Source organism: Gracilinanus agilis, chromosome 3, assembly GCF_016433145.1.
Source record: "Gracilinanus agilis isolate LMUSP501 chromosome 3, AgileGrace, whole genome shotgun sequence".
Lineage (NCBI taxonomy): Eukaryota > Metazoa > Chordata > Mammalia > Didelphimorphia > Didelphidae > Gracilinanus > Gracilinanus agilis.
The window spans coordinates 13,644,713-13,666,554 of NC_058132.1; the positions used below are offsets into that span (position 1 = coordinate 13,644,713).

Sequence of the window (21,842 nt, forward strand, 5' to 3'; positions counted from 1 at the left end):
GGTTATTCCAATGTTGTCATGAAATACCAATTTCCATATTCCTCATGTTGTGAAACAAAACATAAATTGCACACGTAAGAAAAAACTCATGAAGCAAATAAGGGAAGAAATAGTATGGTTGGATCTGTATTCTACTGTGACCGTTTCTTCTATGGCTCTGGTTAACATTTCTCATCATGAGTCCCTTGGAGTTATCTTGGACCTTTGCATTGCTGATAATAGTTTAGTCCTTCACAATTGATCATCGTGTAATATTTCTGTTATTGTATGTCCTCCTGACTCTGCTCACTTCACTTTGCATTCAAGTCTTTCTGAAATCATCCCATTCCTCCTTTCTTATAGCACAAGATAGTATTCCATCACAGCCATATACCGCAACTTGTTCAGCCATTCCCCAATTAATAGGCAACCCCTCAGTTTCCAATTTTTTGCCACCATAAAGAGAACTGCTCTAGACATTTCTGTACCCATAAGTCCTTTTCCCTTATCTGTGATTTCTTTGGATACAGACCCAGTAGTGGTATTGCTGGGTCAAAAGGTATGCAGTAGGGGCAGCTGGGTAGCTCAGTGGATTGAGAGTCAGGCCTAGAGACGGGAGGTCCTGGGTTCAAATCTGGCCTCAGACACTTCCCAGCTGTGTGACCCTGGGCAAGTCACTTGACCCTCATTGCCCACCCTTACCACTCTTCCACCTAGGAGCCAATACACAGAAGTTAAGGGTTCAAAAAGAAAAGAAAAGAAAAAAGGTATGCAGTTTTATGACCCCAAATTCAGATATAAAATCCCTTCTTCTTTAGCTTTTAAAGTCCTTCAAAATCCTGCCTCTTCCCATTTCCAGTCTTCTTACACATTACTTCTCTACTTATTTGGGGATCCAGTGATATTGACCTCCCTGCTGTTCCTTGCAAATAACCCTCCATCTCTTTGCTCCAGGCATTTTCACTGGTTTTGTTGTTTTAAAAACTCTTACCTTCCATCTTAGAATCAATACCGTATATTGGTTCTAAGGTAGAAGAGTGGTAAGGGCTAGCAATGGGGGTTAAGTGACTTGCCCAGGGTCACACAGCTAGGAAGTGTCTGAGGTCATATTTGAACCCAGGACCTCCCATCTCTTGACCTGGCTCTCAATCCACTGAGCCACCCAGCTGCCCCCTTTATCGTCATTTCTGACACAATGGTTTCTCATAGCATTTCACAATAGAAGAAAATTGAGAAATACAATAATAACCTCTACAATATCATGTGTTCAAAACATGAAACAAAACTTATTACCAGTCAGATGTCACCAGTGCATTTCCAGATTATCCAACATAGAAATCACTAATCTTATTACCTTTAAGTAATTTTTATACCAACCACATCAAAAATCCAGTATAAATTGATCAAATATGGAATAATTATATTCAATTAAAGAAACAAGAATAACAACAGTCAGCATTTCTATAGAGTTTGCCATATGCCAATCACTGTGTTAAGCACTTCACAGTTATTGTATCATTTGATCCTCACACCAGCCCTTGGAGGTGGGTATCATTATTATGTTCTTCCTTAAAGATCAGAAAACAGGCAGACCAAGATAAGATGACTCGCTTAAGATCACACATCTAATATGTTTCTGAGACTGGACTGTAATTCAACTTTCCCTACATTTTTCCAGGACTTTTTTCCTCCAACATCTTTATTTGGGAACTGGATCTGAAATGAGAGGAGTTTACGGGGTCAGAGGCAGAGGGGTTTTGAACTGGGGGGGTCACTGATTTAAACAAGCTTTTGTTTCCCCTTCTCACAGCCAAGGAAGAATTAAGTACCAGGTAAATTTAAACAGTAAATTGCATTTTCCTCCTATTCACTCTGGATACCTATTTTTTTCCACTCTGGGATTACTTCCAAGCTTTCCTTCTTTACACTAAAACAAAGAGGCTGTTAAGATTAAAATTCTCTGTATAAATGCAGATGAAAACATATGATTTATCACTTGTTTATTTGGGTGTATGAGTTGGGTTTGGGTTTTATAAGCTTACTCTCTTACAAAAATGAATAATATGGAAATGAGTTGTGAGTGACAATACATGTACGGCCCAGACTGAATTGCTTGTCAGTTCTGGGAGTCGAGAAGGGAAGAAGAGAGGGAGACAAGATGGATAATATCAGTTTGGAAAACTTATGTGGAAATTTGTTATTAAAATAAAAAGATAAAACAAAAATTATAATTCTTTGGAGATGGTACATTATATTTATTAAAATCATAAACTATAATTATATAAAGTTATATAATTATATAGCATATATTATTATTCATATATATTATTTATTATTATAGCATATTTATAATATATAATATAATATGAATTATATAATTAAAATTATAAAAAATAAAAATATTATACAAATAAAATGAATAATTATAATTGTTTATGAAATAGTGAAAGTGGGTTAGAGAGAGAAAAGGCCCATAATCACACTGCTGGTCCCCAAGCTAAAGCGAGCTCAGAGCTCACCATGTCCCCATTCTCTTCTGCTGCTTCCTAGCAAAGAAGCTACAAACTTCCCTGGTTCATAAATTATAGCCCCAGTGAAGTCACTTTTTCTTTTTTAACTTTTAAATATTTTTCCATGTTCCCATGATTCATTTTCTTTCCCTCCCCCTCCCAGAGACAACAAGCAATTCCAGTGGGTTTGAGATCACTTATTCTGAGCCCCCACCCCCATTCCGGGGTGGACAGACTTGACCTCAGGAGGAGTCAGAGGTCAGCCTTTTGGACGCCAGAAGTCTAGACTAGAGACAAATGTCCTTCTTATCCAGATAAGCCTCAGGCCTTGTCCTTCACCCATTCAGAAGAGGAAGGATGGGGGTGAGACCGAAATGGATGTAAAAAACTTTCCTTTTAGGGGGCAGCTGGGTGGCTCAGTGGATTGAGAGTCAGGCCTAGAGAGAGGCTAAAATCCGGCCTCAGACACTTCCCAGCTGTGTGACCCTGGGCAAGTCACTTGACCCCCATTGCCTACCCTTACCATTCTTCCACCTAGAAGCCAATACACAGAAGTTAAGGGTTTAAAAAAAAACAACAGGACTTCTCTTTTCTATGATTATCTGACTATTTCTGTAATTCCAGTGTGGCCAAGGTTGGGATGACAGAAAAACTATCAGGCAGGTTTGTTTTTTTTTCTTATAACCTAACCTCCCACTGAAAGCCTGAAGTGAGAGCTAGAATAACTGCTTCAAGTATGAAACTTCTTCATTCTTCTTTCCCAGCACACAAATCTCTTTGGCGGCCGTGGTCTAGCAGTATTTCTGGCTGGCTACATTTTCCCTTTTAGGAATCTTTCAAGGTAACAAAAACACAAAACATGAAACAAGACAAAGATATTTCCTATGTTTTGTACTTTACAAAGAAACAAAAGAGACCAAACGATAAGAGAAACCTATACTAAGTAGCCTTAACTTTTTTCCATTTTCAATAATGAAAAAGAAACCTAAATTAGAACCAAAATAAATTACCAGTTAAATCTCTTGCAGATTTATATCAGATATCAGAATATAATTGTAAGCATCCCATGGAGGCAGCTGGGTGGCTCAGTGGATTGAGAACCAGGCCCAGAGACAGGAGGTCCTGGGTTCAAATTTAACCTCAGATGCTTCCTAGTTGTGTGACCCTGGGCAAGTCACTTAATTGCCTAGACCTTACCACTCTTCTGCCTTAGAACCAATGTAAGGGTTGTTGTTGTTTTTTAATCTGGTTGATAAGCATCTAGAAAGGGAAGTAGTGATTAGGAAAAGCTAGGTTTCCTCAAAGATTATTTCATCTTTTTGACAAGATTTCTCAACTAGTAGTTGAAGGAGTTGCTGTGGAGTTAGTTTTCCTAGGTTTTCATAAAGTATCTTAAACTATTCTTATGGAGAAGACAGAGCTATATATGGATTTCACAAGAATACATGAGACCAGGGGGCAGCTGGGTGGCTCAGTGGATTGAGAGACGGGAGGTCCTAGGTTCAAATCTGACCTCAGACACTTCCCAGCTGTGTGACCCTGGGCAAGTCACTTGACCCCCATTGTCCACCCTTACCACTCTTCCACCAAGGAGCCAATACACAGAAGTTGAGTTAAAAAAAAAAAAAAAGAATACATGAGACCTGTTCAACAATACATTACATAAAAATACAATTCAATAATGAGATGGATTTAGAACTGGTTGTATGGCTAGATTCCATGTCATCATCATAAGAATTCTCCAGGGGACTATCTGGGACATATATTTGGCCCAGTTCTCTTTATCGTTTTCCTCAGTGCCTTGGATAAAAGCGTGGATGCTCTGCTCCTCAGTTGCTGATGACACCAAGCTGGGAGCCACAGTTAATATGCTGGACGGCTGGCATGATTCAAAAGGATCTTGGCAAGCTAGCAAATTGAGCTGAATCTAGTAAGATGAAATTCAATAGGGAGAAATGGAAATTCTTGCTCTTGGGTTCAAATAAATCAGCTTCCTATGATGGAAGCATAGCTAGGCAGCAATCGTTCCTTAAAAGAGCCGCGGGTTTTAGGGGATTGTAAGTCCAAGCGGTATGATGTGGCACCCAAAACAGCTAATGGGAATCTTGGGCTGCATGAGAAGGGGCACACCTAGGGATATGGAGAGAGTCCCACTGGGCTTCGTTGTCATCAGACCTCTTTGGGAGTACCGTATTCATTTCTGGGTACCACAGTCTGCAGAGGAAGTTGGAGACAAACTAAAGGAGGGCGAATCAGGACTGTGGAAGGTCTTGAGTTCATGTCATATTAGAATTGGCTGAAGTTCCTGGGAATGTTTAGCCTGGAGAAGATTGGGGGGGGGGTGGAACACGATAACTGTCTTCAAGTGTCTAAAGGGTTGTCATAGGGAGAGTCATTCCATTTAGCACCAGAAGGCAGAACCAAAAGAAATAGGTAGAGGGTTCAAAAAAAGCAGATTTAGGTTTGACGTCATGAAAATTTCAGTAAGTTTTTCTAAAGTGGAACAGACACCCTAGAATGGCGGTTGGTTCTCATTTTGACTTCTTCAAGCAAAGACCGAATTACTTCTTTTCTAGTGTGTTATGTGGGGATTCCTTTCATGTATGGATTGAATTGAATGGCTACTGAAGTCCCCTTTTGCCGTCAAATTCTATGATTCTTTATGGAAGGGACTGTAGAGAGGATTCATCTTTGTGGGCCAAGTATGCCGGACTCTGAAGTTTAGCCACTGAGAAGGGGACAAATGTCGTTTCCTGTCTAGGACCTCTCACTGGTTCAATGCCCTTTTACAGGAGGAAATTCACTTTAACCACTCTAAGGAAACAGAACTCTGCAACTAACTCTCCATAGGTTGGTTGGGCCTTTCATACCTCAGGACTATAAGGAAACGAAACAGACTCCCTACCCCCTTAAATGACCAGCCAACCTACTAGAAGAGCTCTTTTCCTAACAAATACAAGGATATGTAGGTTATTTAGGACCATTAACATTGCAAACAATGTGTGTTTGAATGAACTAATATTACTAACTATAAAATGTATTAAGGAAAAGCTGTGAATCCTTAAAGAAAAGGTCGTATTACCTTTTTCACCAAAAGAACATGCCTCAAACCCATTTCCTTTGGCATGTGTCAAAGCCAAGTATAAAGAAAGAAAACTATAATACTGTTGGTTCAAATTAACTTTATTTTCTCTTGCATATCTCTGTGAATATAAGAAAGATACTATGCTTCCCATCCTACACTGATCTCTCCATATTAGCCAGTAGCCAAAAGCCTTCCATTCTCCTGCTATGTCTCTAGAATCTCCAGGACCCAGAAAATGGACATTTTACTGCTATGTCAGAAATGGGACCTGTTCTGCATAAAAAGAGAAATCTAGTGAGCCACTTTTGGTGCAAAACTCTGTTCAATGCTAAAAAAAACCCACTCAATGCTAGCTGATCTAAGAATATAAGCCTCTAAGCTGTCCCAGTTATCTGATCAGACCCATCTCCTTCTCCTTGAGATATCTGGGAACATTCCCTCACCCCAGCCTCAACAACTGACATGAGAAGGCAGGTCTCTTTGCTGCTTAGGTGCCTTATTTAAATATAACTTCAAATCCAGAAAAATTGAACCCCAGCTTACCTTTGCTGTTTCCAGCCCCCACCCATACTTCTTTTAACTGCAAAGNTCTGACACAATGGTTTCTCATAGCATTTCACAATAGAAGAAAATTGAGAAATACAATAATAACCTCTACAATATCATGTGTTCAAAACATGAAACAAAACTTATTACCAGTCAGATGTCACCAGTGCATTTCCAGATTATCCAACATAGAAATCACTAATCTTATTACCTTTAAGTAATTTTTATACCAACCACATCAAAAATCCAGTATAAATTGATCAAATATGGAATAATTATATTCAATTAAAGAAACAAGAATAACAACAGTCAGCATTTCTATAGAGTTTGCCATATGCCAATCACTGTGTTAAGCACTTCACAGTTATTGTATCATTTGATCCTCACACCAGCCCTTGGAGGTGGGTATCATTATTATGTTCTTCCTTAAAGATCAGAAAACAGGCAGACCAAGATAAGATGACTCGCTTAAGATCACACATCTAATATGTTTCTGAGACTGGACTGTAATTCAACTTTCCCTACATTTTTCCAGGACTTTTTTCCTCCAACATCTTTATTTGGGAACTGGATCTGAAATGAGAGGAGTTTACGGGGTCAGAGGCAGAGGGGTTTTGAACTGGGGGGGTCACTGATTTAAACAAGCTTTTGTTTCCCCTTCTCACAGCCAAGGAAGAATTAAGTACCAGGTAAATTTAAACAGTAAATTGCATTTTCCTCCTATTCACTCTGGATACCTATTTTTTTCCACTCTGGGATTACTTCCAAGCTTTCCTTCTTTACACTAAAACAAAGAGGCTGTTAAGATTAAAATTCTCTGTATAAATGCAGATGAAAACATATGATTTATCACTTGTTTATTTGGGTGTATGAGTTGGGTTTGGGTTTTATAAGCTTACTCTCTTACAAAAATGAATAATATGGAAATGAGTTGTGAGTGACAATACATGTACGGCCCAGACTGAATTGCTTGTCAGTTCTGGGAGTCGAGAAGGGAAGAAGAGAGGGAGACAAGATGGATAATATCAGTTTGGAAAACTTATGTGGAAATTTGTTATTAAAATAAAAAGATAAAACAAAAATTATAATTCTTTGGAGATGGTACATTATATTTATTAAAATCATAAACTATAATTATATAAAGTTATATAATTATATAGCATATATTATTATTCATATATATTATTTATTATTATAGCATATTTATAATATATAATATAATATGAATTATATAATTAAAATTATAAAAAATAAAAATATTATACAAATAAAATGAATAATTATAATTGTTTATGAAATAGTGAAAGTGGGTTAGAGAGAGAAAAGGCCCATAATCACACTGCTGGTCCCCAAGCTAAAGCGAGCTCAGAGCTCACCATGTCCCCATTCTCTTCTGCTGCTTCCTAGCAAAGAAGCTACAAACTTCCCTGGTTCATAAATTATAGCCCCAGTGAAGTCACTTTTTCTTTTTTAACTTTTAAATATTTTTCCATGTTCCCATGATTCATTTTCTTTCCCTCCCCCTCCCAGAGACAACAAGCAATTCCAGTGGGTTTGAGATCACTTATTCTGAGCCCCCACCCCCATTCCGGGGTGGACAGACTTGACCTCAGGAGGAGTCAGAGGTCAGCCTTTTGGACGCCAGAAGTCTAGACTAGAGACAAATGTCCTTCTTATCCAGATAAGCCTCAGGCCTTGTCCTTCACCCATTCAGAAGAGGAAGGATGGGGGTGAGACCGAAATGGATGTAAAAAACTTTCCTTTTAGGGGGCAGCTGGGTGGCTCAGTGGATTGAGAGTCAGGCCTAGAGAGAGGCTAAAATCCGGCCTCAGACACTTCCCAGCTGTGTGACCCTGGGCAAGTCACTTGACCCCCATTGCCTACCCTTACCATTCTTCCACCTAGAAGCCAATACACAGAAGTTAAGGGTTTAAAAAAAAACAACAGGACTTCTCTTTTCTATGATTATCTGACTATTTCTGTAATTCCAGTGTGGCCAAGGTTGGGATGACAGAAAAACTATCAGGCAGGTTTGTTTTTTTTTCTTATAACCTAACCTCCCACTGAAAGCCTGAAGTGAGAGCTAGAATAACTGCTTCAAGTATGAAACTTCTTCATTCTTCTTTCCCAGCACACAAATCTCTTTGGCGGCCGTGGTCTAGCAGTATTTCTGGCTGGCTACATTTTCCCTTTTAGGAATCTTTCAAGGTAACAAAAACACAAAACATGAAACAAGACAAAGATATTTCCTATGTTTTGTACTTTACAAAGAAACAAAAGAGACCAAACGATAAGAGAAACCTATACTAAGTAGCCTTAACTTTTTTCCATTTTCAATAATGAAAAAGAAACCTAAATTAGAACCAAAATAAATTACCAGTTAAATCTCTTGCAGATTTATATCAGATATCAGAATATAATTGTAAGCATCCCATGGAGGCAGCTGGGTGGCTCAGTGGATTGAGAACCAGGCCCAGAGACAGGAGGTCCTGGGTTCAAATTTAACCTCAGATGCTTCCTAGTTGTGTGACCCTGGGCAAGTCACTTAATTGCCTAGACCTTACCACTCTTCTGCCTTAGAACCAATGTAAGGGTTGTTGTTGTTTTTTAATCTGGTTGATAAGCATCTAGAAAGGGAAGTAGTGATTAGGAAAAGCTAGGTTTCCTCAAAGATTATTTCATCTTTTTGACAAGATTTCTCAACTAGTAGTTGAAGGAGTTGCTGTGGAGTTAGTTTTCCTAGGTTTTCATAAAGTATCTTAAACTATTCTTATGGAGAAGACAGAGCTATATATGGATTTCACAAGAATACATGAGACCGGGGGCAGCTGGGTGGCTCAGTGGATTGAGAGACGGGAGGTCCTAGGTTCAAATCTGACCTCAGACACTTCCCAGCTGTGTGACCCTGGGCAAGTCACTTGACCCCCATTGTCCACCCTTACCACTCTTCCACCAAGGAGCCAATACACAGAAGTTGAGTTAAAAAAAAAAAAAAAGAATACATGAGACCTGTTCAACAATACATTACATAAAAATACAATTCAATAATGAGATGGATTTAGAACTGGTTGTATGGCTAGATTCCATGTCATCATCATAAGAATTCTCCAGGGGACTATCTGGGACATATATTTGGCCCAGTTCTCTTTATCGTTTTCCTCAGTGCCTTGGATAAAAGCGTGGATGCTCTGCTCCTCAGTTGCTGATGACACCAAGCTGGGAGCCACAGTTAATATGCTGGACGGCTGGCATGATTCAAAAGGATCTTGGCAAGCTAGCAAATTGAGCTGAATCTAGTAAGATGAAATTCAATAGGGAGAAATGGAAATTCTTGCTCTTGGGTTCAAATAAATCAGCTTCCTATGATGGAAGCATAGCTAGGCAGCAATCGTTCCTTAAAAGAGCCGCGGGTTTTAGGGGATTGTAAATCCAAGCGGTATGATGTGGCACCCAAAACAGCTAATGGGAATCTTGGGCTGCATGAGAAGGGGCACACCTAGGGATATGGAGAGAGTCCCACTGGGCTTTGTTGTCATCAGACCTCTTTGGGAGTACCGTATTCATTTCTGGGTACCACAGTCTGCAGAGGAAGTTGGAGACAAACTAAAGGAGGGCGAATCAGGACTGTGGAAGGTCTTGAGTTCATGTCATATTAGAATTGGCTGAAGTTCCTGGGAATGTTTAGCCTGGAGAAGATTGGGGGGGGGGGTGGAACACGATAACTGTCTTCAAGTGTCTAAAGGGTTGTCATAGGGAGAGTCATTCCATTTAGCACCAGAAGGCAGAACCAAAAGAAATAGGTAGAGGGTTCAAAAAAAGCAGATTTAGGTTTGACGTCATGAAAATTTCAGTAAGTTTTTCTAAAGTGGAACAGACACCCTAGAATGGCGGTTGGTTCTCATTTTGACTTCTTCAAGCAAAGACCGAATTACTTCTTTTCTAGTGTGTTATGTGGGGATTCCTTTCATGTATGGATTGAATTGAATGGCTACTGAAGTCCCCTTTTGCCGTCAAATTCTATGATTCTTTATGGAAGGGACTGTAGAGAGGATTCATCTTTGTGGGCCAAGTATGCCGGACTCTGAAGTTTAGCCACTGAGAAGGGGACAAATGTCGTTTCCTGTCTAGGACCTCTCACTGGTTCAATGCCCTTTTACAGGAGGAAATTCACTTTAACCACTCTAAGGAAACAGAACTCTGCAACTAACTCTCCATAGGTTGGTTGGGCCTTTCATACCTCAGGACTATAAGGAAACGAAACAGACTCCCTACCCCCTTAAATGACCAGCCAACCTACTAGAAGAGCTCTTTTCCTAACAAATACAAGGATATGTAGGTTATTTAGGACCATTAACATTGCAAACAATGTGTGTTTGAATGAACTAATATTACTAACTATAAAATGTATTAAGGAAAAGCTGTGAATCCTTAAAGAAAAGGTCGTATTACCTTTTTCACCAAAAGAACATGCCTCAAACCCATTTCCTTTGGCATGTGTCAAAGCCAAGTATAAAGAAAGAAAACTATAATACTGTTGGTTCAAATTAACTTTATTTTCTCTTGCATATCTCTGTGAATATAAGAAAGATACTATGCTTCCCATCCTACACTGATCTCTCCATATTAGCCAGTAGCCAAAAGCCTTCCATTCTCCTGCTATGTCTCTAGAATCTCCAGGACCCAGAAAATGGACATTTTACTGCTATGTCAGAAATGGGACCTGTTCTGCATAAAAAGAGAAATCTAGTGAGCCACTTTTGGTGCAAAACTCTGTTCAATGCTAAAAAAAACCCACTCAATGCTAGCTGATCTAAGAATATAAGCCTCTAAGCTGTCCCAGTTATCTGATCAGACCCATCTCCTTCTCCTTGAGATATCTGGGAACATTCCCTCACCCCAGCCTCAACAACTGACATGAGAAGGCAGGTCTCTTTGCTGCTTAGGTGCCTTATTTAAATATAACTTCAAATCCAGAAAAATTGAACCCCAGCTTACCTTTGCTGTTTCCAGCCCCCACCCATACTTCTTTTAACTGCAAAGAATAAATCCCTACCACTGAAGAGAGGGTGCTCCCTCCAACACTATGTAGGCGATAACTCATCTTCTCCATGGCGTCTCACTAATCTAACACCAAGTACCCTCACACAACGTTTGGAGGCCTTCCTCTAGATGCCGACACCGTTGAGATAGCAAAGATGAATGTGGGTCATCCGTGGAATGTCCCTTCCTCTATGTGATCAGTCATGTTACTTTTAATTCTAGAATTCTCTGACATTCTTTATGTATTTATTCCTGCAGTTCCTTGTTTGCACTGGTAAGTCTATTACTTTGCAACTTTAATTCTTTGGAGGAGATGGTATTCCATGACTGAAAGCCCTAAACAGTATCCCCTGAAGGATCTTGGTTTTGAAAAGATGGGTCTTCATTTTCTATTTATTTATTTGCTTAGACTATTTTTCCATGGTTACATGATTCATGTTCTTTCCCTCACCTCCTCCCTTCCCCCTTCCCCTTCCTGTAGGCAATGAGCAGTTCCTCTGGGTTTTACATGTAGCATTGATCAGTGTCTTCATTTTAGAGAAAAGCTTAGGGTCATTAAAAGAATTATGCAACTTTACACAAGTAATCCAGCCCATTTCCTCCGTACTATTCAATTTTATTGGTGTGGGTTGTAAATATTGCATGTAATCTTTTTTTTTTTTAAGCTAGTACGTACTGGGTCTGTAGCCCAGAGATAAAAAAGTGGGGGGACCTACTTGTACTAAAATATTTATAGCAGTTTTTTTTAAACCCCTAACTTCTGTGTATTGGTTCATAGGTGGAAGAGTGGTAATGGTGGGCAATGGGGGTCAAGTGACTTGCCCAGGGTCACACAGCTGGGAAGTGTCTGAGGCTGGATTTGAACGTAGGACCTCCCGTCTCTAGGCCTGACTCTCAAATCACTGAGCTACCCAGCTGCCCCAGCAGTTCTTTTTGTAGTGGCAAAGAATTGGACATCGAAGGGATGTCCCTCCATTGGGGAATGGCTGAACAAATTGTGGTACATGTTGGTGACGGAATACTATTATACTTTAAGAGAATAAGCTGGAAAGAACTGATGCAATAAAGTAAAAAAACTATTTCAACATGCGTATTCCTTATTTTTCTAATGGGTGACAGATTTCCTTTAGCAAGTACACCTTTCATATAACCAGCTGCTTTGGAGCATGGACCCATGTCTGCAGTAAAGAATGATTGATATGCAGCTGACTTGTGAGACACATATACCTGTCCACTTGCTGTTGGAGTGTCTCACTCGGTGAACTAAGCTGCAATGCCCCTTTTTCTGTATGGTTGCTGGTCATTTGGGAGTGGCTCATTAACAAATTCAGCAGAAGAAAACTCATGTAATAATAGTGAGATTTCAACACAAATATCCAAAAGAAATTAAATGTATAAGAAGAATCAGGACAGGGACAACCTACTAAAGGCAAAAATATCCAAATAGAAGAAAAGTTTGGGGTGAGGAAGACAAATGATGCTGAGGATAGAAAGATGAAATTAAAAGTTCATGGCTTTAAAGAGCTTCCATTCTTCTTGACCATGTGGATTCCTGGGCAGTGCAAAAGCACTGGAGAGGGCTAAAGAATGACATAAAGAAATATGGTGGCATCCTGCTTTAATGCCTAGCTATAGGACTGCTAAAAAACCTGTTGGAAGAAAGACCCTCTTCTCCCCGTGCCTTTCCATCTTTGAATTTGGCCTAGCAGCTAATACATTATAGGCAGAAAATCTTAAAAGATAAAAGAAACTATCTACTTTGCATAAAGCTCCCTTCCTGGTCAACTGAGGACCATAATCAAGAGTGTGGTCCATTAGCTTAATAAAAGCACTCGGCACCCATTATCTCCCTATGATGGAGAAGTGGACTATGGAGATGGATTCCTCTATTCATTCTTATTAGCTTTATGTAGGATTCCACAGGTCTCTTGTTATGGATTCAGACTAACTTAACATCTTCCTATAATTATGCCAGATGTGGATAGAGAAAATAGGCATAAACCTGTCAATCAAATTTACACGGAGAGATAAGATCTCATCTTGGGCCAATAATATTGATCACTTCAAGGGGAAAGAAGATATCTATTGCTTGTGATTAGGTAGAAATTTTGGCATCATAATAAAAGACAAAACTAGACCAAAAGGTTTATTTGTGTATCTGGAGTGTATATAAGTAGAGTAAATGATTATGATTTATAACAATAATTCACACATCTTATTTTGCAAAGCATCTTACATACATAACCTCATTAAGCCCCACAACCCCAGGAAATGGGTAGTGTAGATAGTCTCCCACTTTAAAAATAAGCAAAAAACAGGGTTTGAAAGGTCGAATGACATGCCCACGATCAAATAGCTAGTAAGTGCTGAGCCCAGGTATTCCTTGCTCCAAGTCTAGCACGCTGTTGACTACACAAAGCAGAGGAAAGGTGGCTTTAGAGAGGGAGGAATTTTCAGGTAGTACAGTAGGAAAAAGCACAAGATTTGGAAGTCATTTGGGTCTGAACCTTGGGTCTGAACTCAACCACTTACATAGTGTATTATCTTTGGCTAGTCATTTCCCCTTTCTAGACCTAAGCTTCTTCAACTATAAAGTGAGAGGTTTGGAAAATATCTCTAGGTGTTTTTCCCAATTATAATTAATATTTAATTTTGACTTATAGAGAAGTAAGAGGGGTACCTAAGGGCTAATAAAGGCTTTGCCTCAACATCTGAAATTTATATCTTCCATTACCTTGATATCTCTATGTCGATGTGTCGATGATCTAAAATCTCTATGGACCAATGAAGACTCAAACTTGGTAGTCCTTTTATGCCACAATCTAGTAAGGCTAGTCACAACCACATGGAAAGGCAGCCACACAATCTTAGACATTGGCCCTTTCCATTCATATTATGCCAAGTCAGCTCTCGCCAAGGGGTCTCTGCTCCCCTCCCCCCACAGTTTGAATTGCCCTAGAATTTCTCATGTACCCTTGCAAGAAGAAACTAAACTTTACAAAATGGAATTTTGCCTTTATTCTCCTTTCCCTGACCTATATTATTCCCTTCCACAAAGTAGCTAAGTAGGATTGGATTATTTTGGAGGGCCTTCAAGCTATGACATTCTATAATTCTACCCAAGACCAAAATACAAAATAGTAGCTATAAATTGGACCCATTTACATCCAAGGTAAATTAATATGAATCTTAAAGAAACTTCCAGATTGAGATATTTCAAATGTTATTTTCATATCTCAGGCAAAAAGTTATCTTAGGCAACTTTTACATTTTCTTTCAATACTTTATTCTAAAGGTATTCAAATTAAAGGGGTTTCCCCCTAAATAACACCTTAATGCTTATCTTAAAGAGATCCTTTTGGAAACCTTATAGTTTAAGCATTAGTTTGGAACCAGCAAAGTTGCTGTTTTGACTAACACTATGTTACGGCTCCCTGATGACAGTTAACATGTATTAATGGACGCACAAAATAAAACAAAGTTATTTTGATCTCTCCAAGCACCAAACAACTTTGTACCTAGTGACAAACTGTCACATCGATTCTCCAGTACTTAGTGATGAGAAGTCTTCAACAAATTTTTCTTAAACCATTACATCCTTAAAGTCCAGCATAAAATCTGATGTCTGATAAATTCTGAAGAACTTGCCAGCATTATCTCTTTATCAGCCTAATTATAGGTATTTCTTTTCAATATTCATTTTCAAATAAATGATGACTCATGCTTTAATGTTTAGAAAGATGCTTACAAAGATGTTTCCTCAGAGTTGAGCTGGTGCTAAAGGCTTTCCCACATTCCTTACATTCAAAGGGTTTCTTTCCAGTATGGATTCTTCTGTGTTCAGCAAGGTGTCCCCTCTGACGGAAAGCTTTTCCACATTCATTACACTCAAAGGGCTTTTCTCCAGTGTGTATTCTTTCATGATCTCTGAGGACTGAATTACTTCTGAAGGTTTTTCCACATTCGTTGCATTCATAGGGTTTCTCTCCAGTATGAATTCTGTGATGATTAATGAAAGATGTTTTATGGCTGAAGTGTTTCCCACATTCATTACACTCAAAGGGTTTCTCCCCAGTATGAATTTTTTGATGTTCAGTAAGGTGTCCCCTCTGGCTGAAGGCTTTTCCACATTCATTGCATTCAAAGGGTTTCTCCCCTGTATGAATTCTATGATGATTCCAAAGGCTTGAGTTATTGCTGAAAGCTTTTCCACATTCATTGCATTCATAGGGTTTCTCTCCAGAATGAATCTTCTGATGATTAATAAAGGATGTCCGATGACTAAAGCCCTTCCTACACACACTGCATTCAAAGAGCTTCTCTCCAGTATGGATTCTCTTGTGTTCAGTAAGATGACCCTTCTGGCTGAAGTCTTTCCCACATATATTACACTGAAAGGTTTTCTGTCCTGTATGAATTCTCTGATGTTCAATCAAGTGGAGACTTTTGCTGAAATTTTTACCACACTCATTACACTCAAAGAGTTTCTCTGCAGTCTGGCTCTTCTGGTGTTCAATAAGGTGTCCCCTCTGGAATAATACTTTCCCAGATTCATTATGCTCAAAAGGTTTCTCCCCAGTATCAATTATTGGATGGAGAGTAATGTTTGAATTCTGGTTAATAATGTTCCCACATTCATTAAATTCAAAGGGTTTCTCACCAGCATGAATTCTTTGCAGAGCAAGCCTGGCCTTTTGGCTTAGAGGCTTCCCTCTTTCTAAACGTTTTAAAAATTTTTCTCCAGTATGAACTCTCTGATGATCAGTAAGGTGCCTCTTCTGTTTGAATGCTTTCTCACAATGATTACAGTTATAGGGTTTTTCTCCAGTATGAATTCTCTGGTGATTCTTAAGGATTGAATTATTGCTAAAGGCTTTCCCACATTCATTACAGATGTAGGGCTTCTCTCCAGTATGAACTCTCTGGTGCTCAGTATGATGGCCCCTCTGGCTAAAGGTTTTCCCACATTCATTACACTTATAGGGTTTCTCTCCAGTATGAGTTCTCTGATGTAAAGTAAGGTATACCCTATGACTGAAAGCTTTTCCACACTCAGTGCATGCAAAAGGTTTCTCACCGGTATGAATTCTCTGATGCTGAATAAGATGTCTTGTCTGGTTAAAGGTTTTTCCACATTCATCACATTTATAAGGTCTCTCACCAGAATGAATTCTTTGATGATTCCTAAGAATTGAGTTGTTGCTAAAGGCTTTCCCACATTCATTACAGATGTAGGGTTTCTCTCCAGTATGAATTCTCTGATGTTCAGTAAGGTGACCCCTCTGGCTGAAGGCCTTCCCACATTCATTACATTTATATGGTTTTTCTCCAGTATGAATTCTCTGATGTAGAGTAAGATATACTCTATGACTGAAAGCTTTCCCACATTCAGCACATTCAAAAGGCTTTTCTCCAGTATGAATTCTCTGATGTTCATTAAGGTGGCCCCTCTGGTTGAATGTTTTCCCACATTCATTACATTTGTAGGGCTTCTCTCCAGTATGAATTCTCTGATGACTCCGAAGTATTGAATTGTTACTGAAGGCTTTCCCACATTCATTACAGATGTAGGGTTTCTCTCCAGTATGAATTCTCTGATGTTCAGTAAGGTGACCTCTCTGATTGAAGGCTTTACCACATTCATTACAATTATAAGGTTTCTCTCCAGTGTGAATTCTCTGGTGGTTTCTAAGGATTGAATTGTTGGTGAAAGATTTTCCACATTCATTACATTCATATGGTCTATCTACAGTATGTATTCTATGATACTGAATAAGGTCTGAGTGGTAAGTGAAGGGCTTCCTGCATTTACCATACTTACAAACAGAATAGGGAATTCTATTATTTTTATTTAGTTCTGAAAACTGTTTGAAGTTCTTATTAAGTGTATCAAATTTATGGAGAACTTTTCCTATTGGAATTCTCTGTGATGGAACAATGAACGATGCCAGACTAAACCTCCTTCCAAATGTATTATATTCATTAATATTTAACTCATCATCAGGTTTTCTGTGAAATATTGTTACTTCCTTGGACGGTCTATTCCAGTTGCCCCTCTGCTTCTCTAGTCTTACATCATATTCCCATGCTTCTCCCAAGCTGGAAGTCCAGAGATCATTCTTTCTGATTATTTCCTTTGATGACTCTCCCAGAGAAATGTCGTGCTTTGAAATCCAGTCCAAGTTTTCACACCTTCTCTTATCAATAATGGAGTCTGAAAGAAACAAAAAAGCATGAAAAATCCATTGTTCTCTATATTGTAAGAAGGGAAACTTTATATTAAGCTTTTGATTATAACTCTTGAATAAGCAAAAACGATTACCAATTTGGAAGGAAAATAAATACTATTATAGAGAACTGAAGCCCAAGATACATGAGGAACTAGAAAAGAGCTTCTAGAGAATAAATGATTTAAATTAAAGAGAAATTTAAAAGTAATGAAAGATGCATTCAGAAAACAAACATGTTCAAAAAAGAGAAACAAAGTGATTATGGAAATTCCAAACTGTTAAGCCTGATGCTAATCTCTGCAAAATTCAGGAAACTATTAAATAATACTTGGAGAGATCTTAAAAAAAACTACTAAGGAGGGGGCAGCTGGGTAGCTCAGTGGATTGAGAGCCAGGCCTAGAGACGGGAGGTCCTAGGTTCAAATCCGGCCTCAGACACTTCCCAGCTGTGTGACCTTGGGCAAGTCACTTGACCCCCATTGCCTACCCTTACCACTCTTCCACCAAGGAATTAATACACAGAAATTAAGGGTTTAAAAAAAATATAAAAAAAAACTACTAAGGGATGATTATGAACAAATTATTTGGGATAGGAATCTGACAGAAATTTGACTTGTGATTTCATTCTTATAGGGAATTGCTATAAAAGCAAGTCAGACAAATTATAGTCCTAGGAAGGCAACAAGTTTAGCTGACTTATCCAGGATTACTTAACCAATGTGTGAAAGGCACAATGAGAGACTAGATTTAATCATTTATTCACAAGATTTCTAGACTAGATGAGTAATAAATATATAACAGCATTTGTACTTCTATAGGATATACCAATCTTAAGCTTTAATAGCTCAAGGTATGCAAAGGACTTTACTTACATTCTCCTGTTTTGAGCTTTGCAACCATATTAGATAGGTCTACAGGTATTATTACCCTGTCGTAGGGTTGGAAAACTGAAGTTCAGAGATGTGAAGTGATTTGGTGGTCACAAAAGATTTCATAAAAGCCAAAGGAAGCAGATGACTTCAGATTTTCCTGACTTCTAGGCCAATATTTTAAGCACTTGCTGTTTCTCTAGGGAGGTCTCTCTAGGATAGCAAATATCTTGACAAGAAAAAAGAATTTGATCATCTCTCAAATAATCATTAAGGACATGATAAGTACATGTGATTTGGCTGCCAGTTTTCTATGAAATGAATTCATAGATGCATTAATGATCTTAACCAAAAGCATTTTGGTTAACAGATAGATATCAATGGGTAGGAAAATCCTTCAGAATTCCATATACTTTCACCCTATACTATTTAACCTTCTTAATGAGAACATAGAAAACACAGGCACTCTTATCAGTATTGCTGATGACATACAGGTATGGGGAACAGTTAATACTGTAGAAAATTAATATTGAACTACAATGATTTTCATACAAAACATTTCTTAATCCTTGGGTTTAGAAGGTCACCCAGCTTCCAAGTTAAATGAATTTACTCTCAGACCTTAGGAATCTCACTGGTTAGCTTTTGTTGGAGGCAAAGTAGAAACCTGTTCCTTGGTTATTTATAAAAAAAAGAACTCTCTTGGGTGATCAAGTCAACAAGTTCTAGCCCCTATGTACTAGGCACCTACATTTTGGACTGCAGTGACCCTGCTATGTGGCAGAATGTGCTGGCATCTTCTGGGTTTGTTGGCATCCTTAGGCCACCCACCTCTTCCTTTGATGAAGAAATGGGAAGGGGGGGGTGTGAAATCTTCTAGTACTACTTGTTGTGTGACTATTTTCCAATGAAAGATGTCCTGAGGAGGGTCACAAGGGATATAAAAGACATGTACCAGAGGAAGTTGCTCTCTTTTGTCCCTCTCTTCTGGCCACACTGGCTCTCTAGTCCAGCTCTCCTTGCCTAGCTGCTTGAATTCTCTAGAACCTGTTTGGACTATGGAAGGAGTCCATTGGCTAGATTTTCTTGAGCAGCTGATTAATAAATTAACTTAAATTTAACATAAGCAACCACCAGAGAATTTCATTTGTTACAATACACTAGAGGCTGAATCAAGAGTTGAACAAAGGTAATCATTCAAAATGCCAACTATACCAGTAGAAGATTAGATTAGAAGTTGGCTAGAGAGCAGAACTTGTTCAAAAGATCTGAAAGTTTTAGTTGACTACAAAATGGACACAAACCAACAGTTACAAAGTGGTCACTGAAAAATCTGTCACCGCCTTGAGCTCCATTTCTAGATGGAAAGTGACCAGACTAAAGAAAATAATGTTCTCCCTATACCACACACCATTCAGAACACATTTTGAGTCTGACATTCAGTTCTGGGCAGATTTTGAGGGGAGCAGTGTAAAGAGCAGTGCAATCACAGGAATGCCACTAGGAGTCTAGAAATAATATCCTATGAGTAATGGGTGGAAAAACCTGGGAGGTTAACAAAAAGAACAAAAAGTTTCGGAAGAAACAAGTTAGCTACCTTCAACTATTTTAAGGGCTATTTTATGGAGGAGAGATAAGGCTTATTCCCTATAGATATTAAGAGAAATCTAAGACCAAAACATTCAAGTAACAGGAAAGTAGGTTATGGCTCAATATAAGGGAAGGACATTCTAATAATCAGACTTGTCTCCAAATAGAACTGACTTGCTTTGCCACCTCTGGAATCATTCTAACTGAGGATAAATGGGGATACTGAAGAAATTACTCCCTGTGGGCGGGAGGTTGCACCAGATGTCTCTAAGGCCCCTGAGATTCTTTAGTTCATTAAAATGAGAAACAGTAAACTTGATTAACCCTCTAGCTTTCCTTCCCTCATGGTTTTTAAGCAATGGATTATTCTCTTTTAGCTTTTGAAACATCCCAGTATAGTACATCTCTTCTCCTGTTTTGGTGGAAGGGAGAATTTTATAATCCCTCACTGCTAACAGGTCAAAGAATAGCTGTCATTACTGTATTGGCAGCAAAAAGTGAGGCATTTAAGACTCATCTAATAAGAATAGAATTTAGGGGAAATAAATAATTAGTGAACACAGACAGTGAGTAGAATGGATTCAGGATCATGTATTAGAGATAAAAAGGGAAACCAGGATGAGGTGATGGGAGGAGATGGTAGAATAGAAAAGGAGAAATACCAGGGGATAATCAGGGATCGGTGAAAGTAATTTGGGATTAGAATCAAGGCCTTCTAGGCAGGTAGGTTGGCTCAGTGGATAAAGAACCAGGCTTGGAGCCAGGGGGACCTAGCTTCAAATCTGACCTCAGACACGTCCTAGCTATGTGACCTTGGGCAAGTCACGTAACCCCAATTGCCTGGAAAAGTAGAGGAGCCCAAAATTGAAAAAGAGAAGATTAATGAACTGGATTTACACTAAAAGTTAAAACTAGAGTCAACAAATATGCAACCTAAAATAAGCACAGAAAAGGAAATAGGGAAGGGGCGGCTAGTTAGCTCAGTAGACTGAGAGCCAAGCTTAGGGACTGGTGGTCCTGGGTTCAAATATGGCCTCAGATGCTTCCTAGTTGCATGATCCTGGGCAAGTCAGTTAACTCCAGTTGCCTAGCCCTTGCTGCTCTTCTGCCTTGGAACAATACACGGATTTGATTATAAGATGGAAGGTAAGAATCAAGACCTTTGTCATCTCACATCTGAATTGCTACACTCAGATCCTAACTATTAACCTTATCTACAATGCATGAATTTTCCTTTCTTTGATATTAATTTCATCATAGTGTTCATTTGCCTGATCAAAGATGATCGATTTCTCCCCAACATGCTCCAAAACTAGAGATGCCAACATTATTCTGGGAAGCATCCAAAGTCCTTTATGATCACACTCCCATGCTACCTATTTTGCTGTATCTTCTGCTCAACTAGAAGTACCATCAGCTCTAGAAAAGCTAGTCTACTTAGCCTCTTCCCTGCCTTCAAGTACACATAATACTTGTTCATTCTCATATCTCTATCCTTTGTCATTCTGTTTCTCTTGCTAAGAGTGCCTTACTCATCTATCCCCAACATTCTGAACAGTGGACATATCGTATATTGCTAAACAATTGTTATAGGGCTCCAGGCCTTATTTTCAGAAGGAGAATGTGAAATTATGCCAAGGAGTGAAAATGTCTTAATTTTTAAGGCTTATTCTCAGGGTACAGTCTAGTGCAAAACTCCCACAAAGTAGTAAAATAACGGCAAATAACCAATAAACGAATAATAAACATTTAAAGTAGCTACTATATCCCAAGCAGGATTTGAAGCACTAAATGATTTTGGGTGAATTAATTTTGACTTTCCAAAATGAGGGCATATATATGAAGGATCTTTAGGTCTTAGTCCCTTTTTTCTCCACCAAAATAGGGGCTTTTGAGGAGAAACCTAGACCATTTCAAAGGTGCACTACTGAGCAGCTCAGCTGTTGTTTGGAATATCTACTATATGCCTGGTCTTCATTTGCATACCTGGACA

General features: G+C 38.8%; 1 protein-coding gene across 1 annotated transcript in view; it reads right to left on the bottom strand.

Annotated features, from left to right (window-relative positions):
• LOC123240757 (zinc finger protein 658B-like) overlaps positions 1-21,842 on the bottom strand; it is an 85,252-nt gene that overhangs the window by 16,046 nt on the left and 47,364 nt on the right. The window contains exons 6-7 of the mRNA XM_044668469.1: positions 15,884-16,939; positions 14,909-15,649 (exon numbers count right to left, since the gene is read on the bottom strand). Coding sequence (XP_044524404.1) covers positions 14,909-15,649; positions 15,884-16,939 — 1,797 coding nt within the window. The remainder of the gene's footprint in view (positions 1-14,908; positions 15,650-15,883; positions 16,940-21,842) is intronic.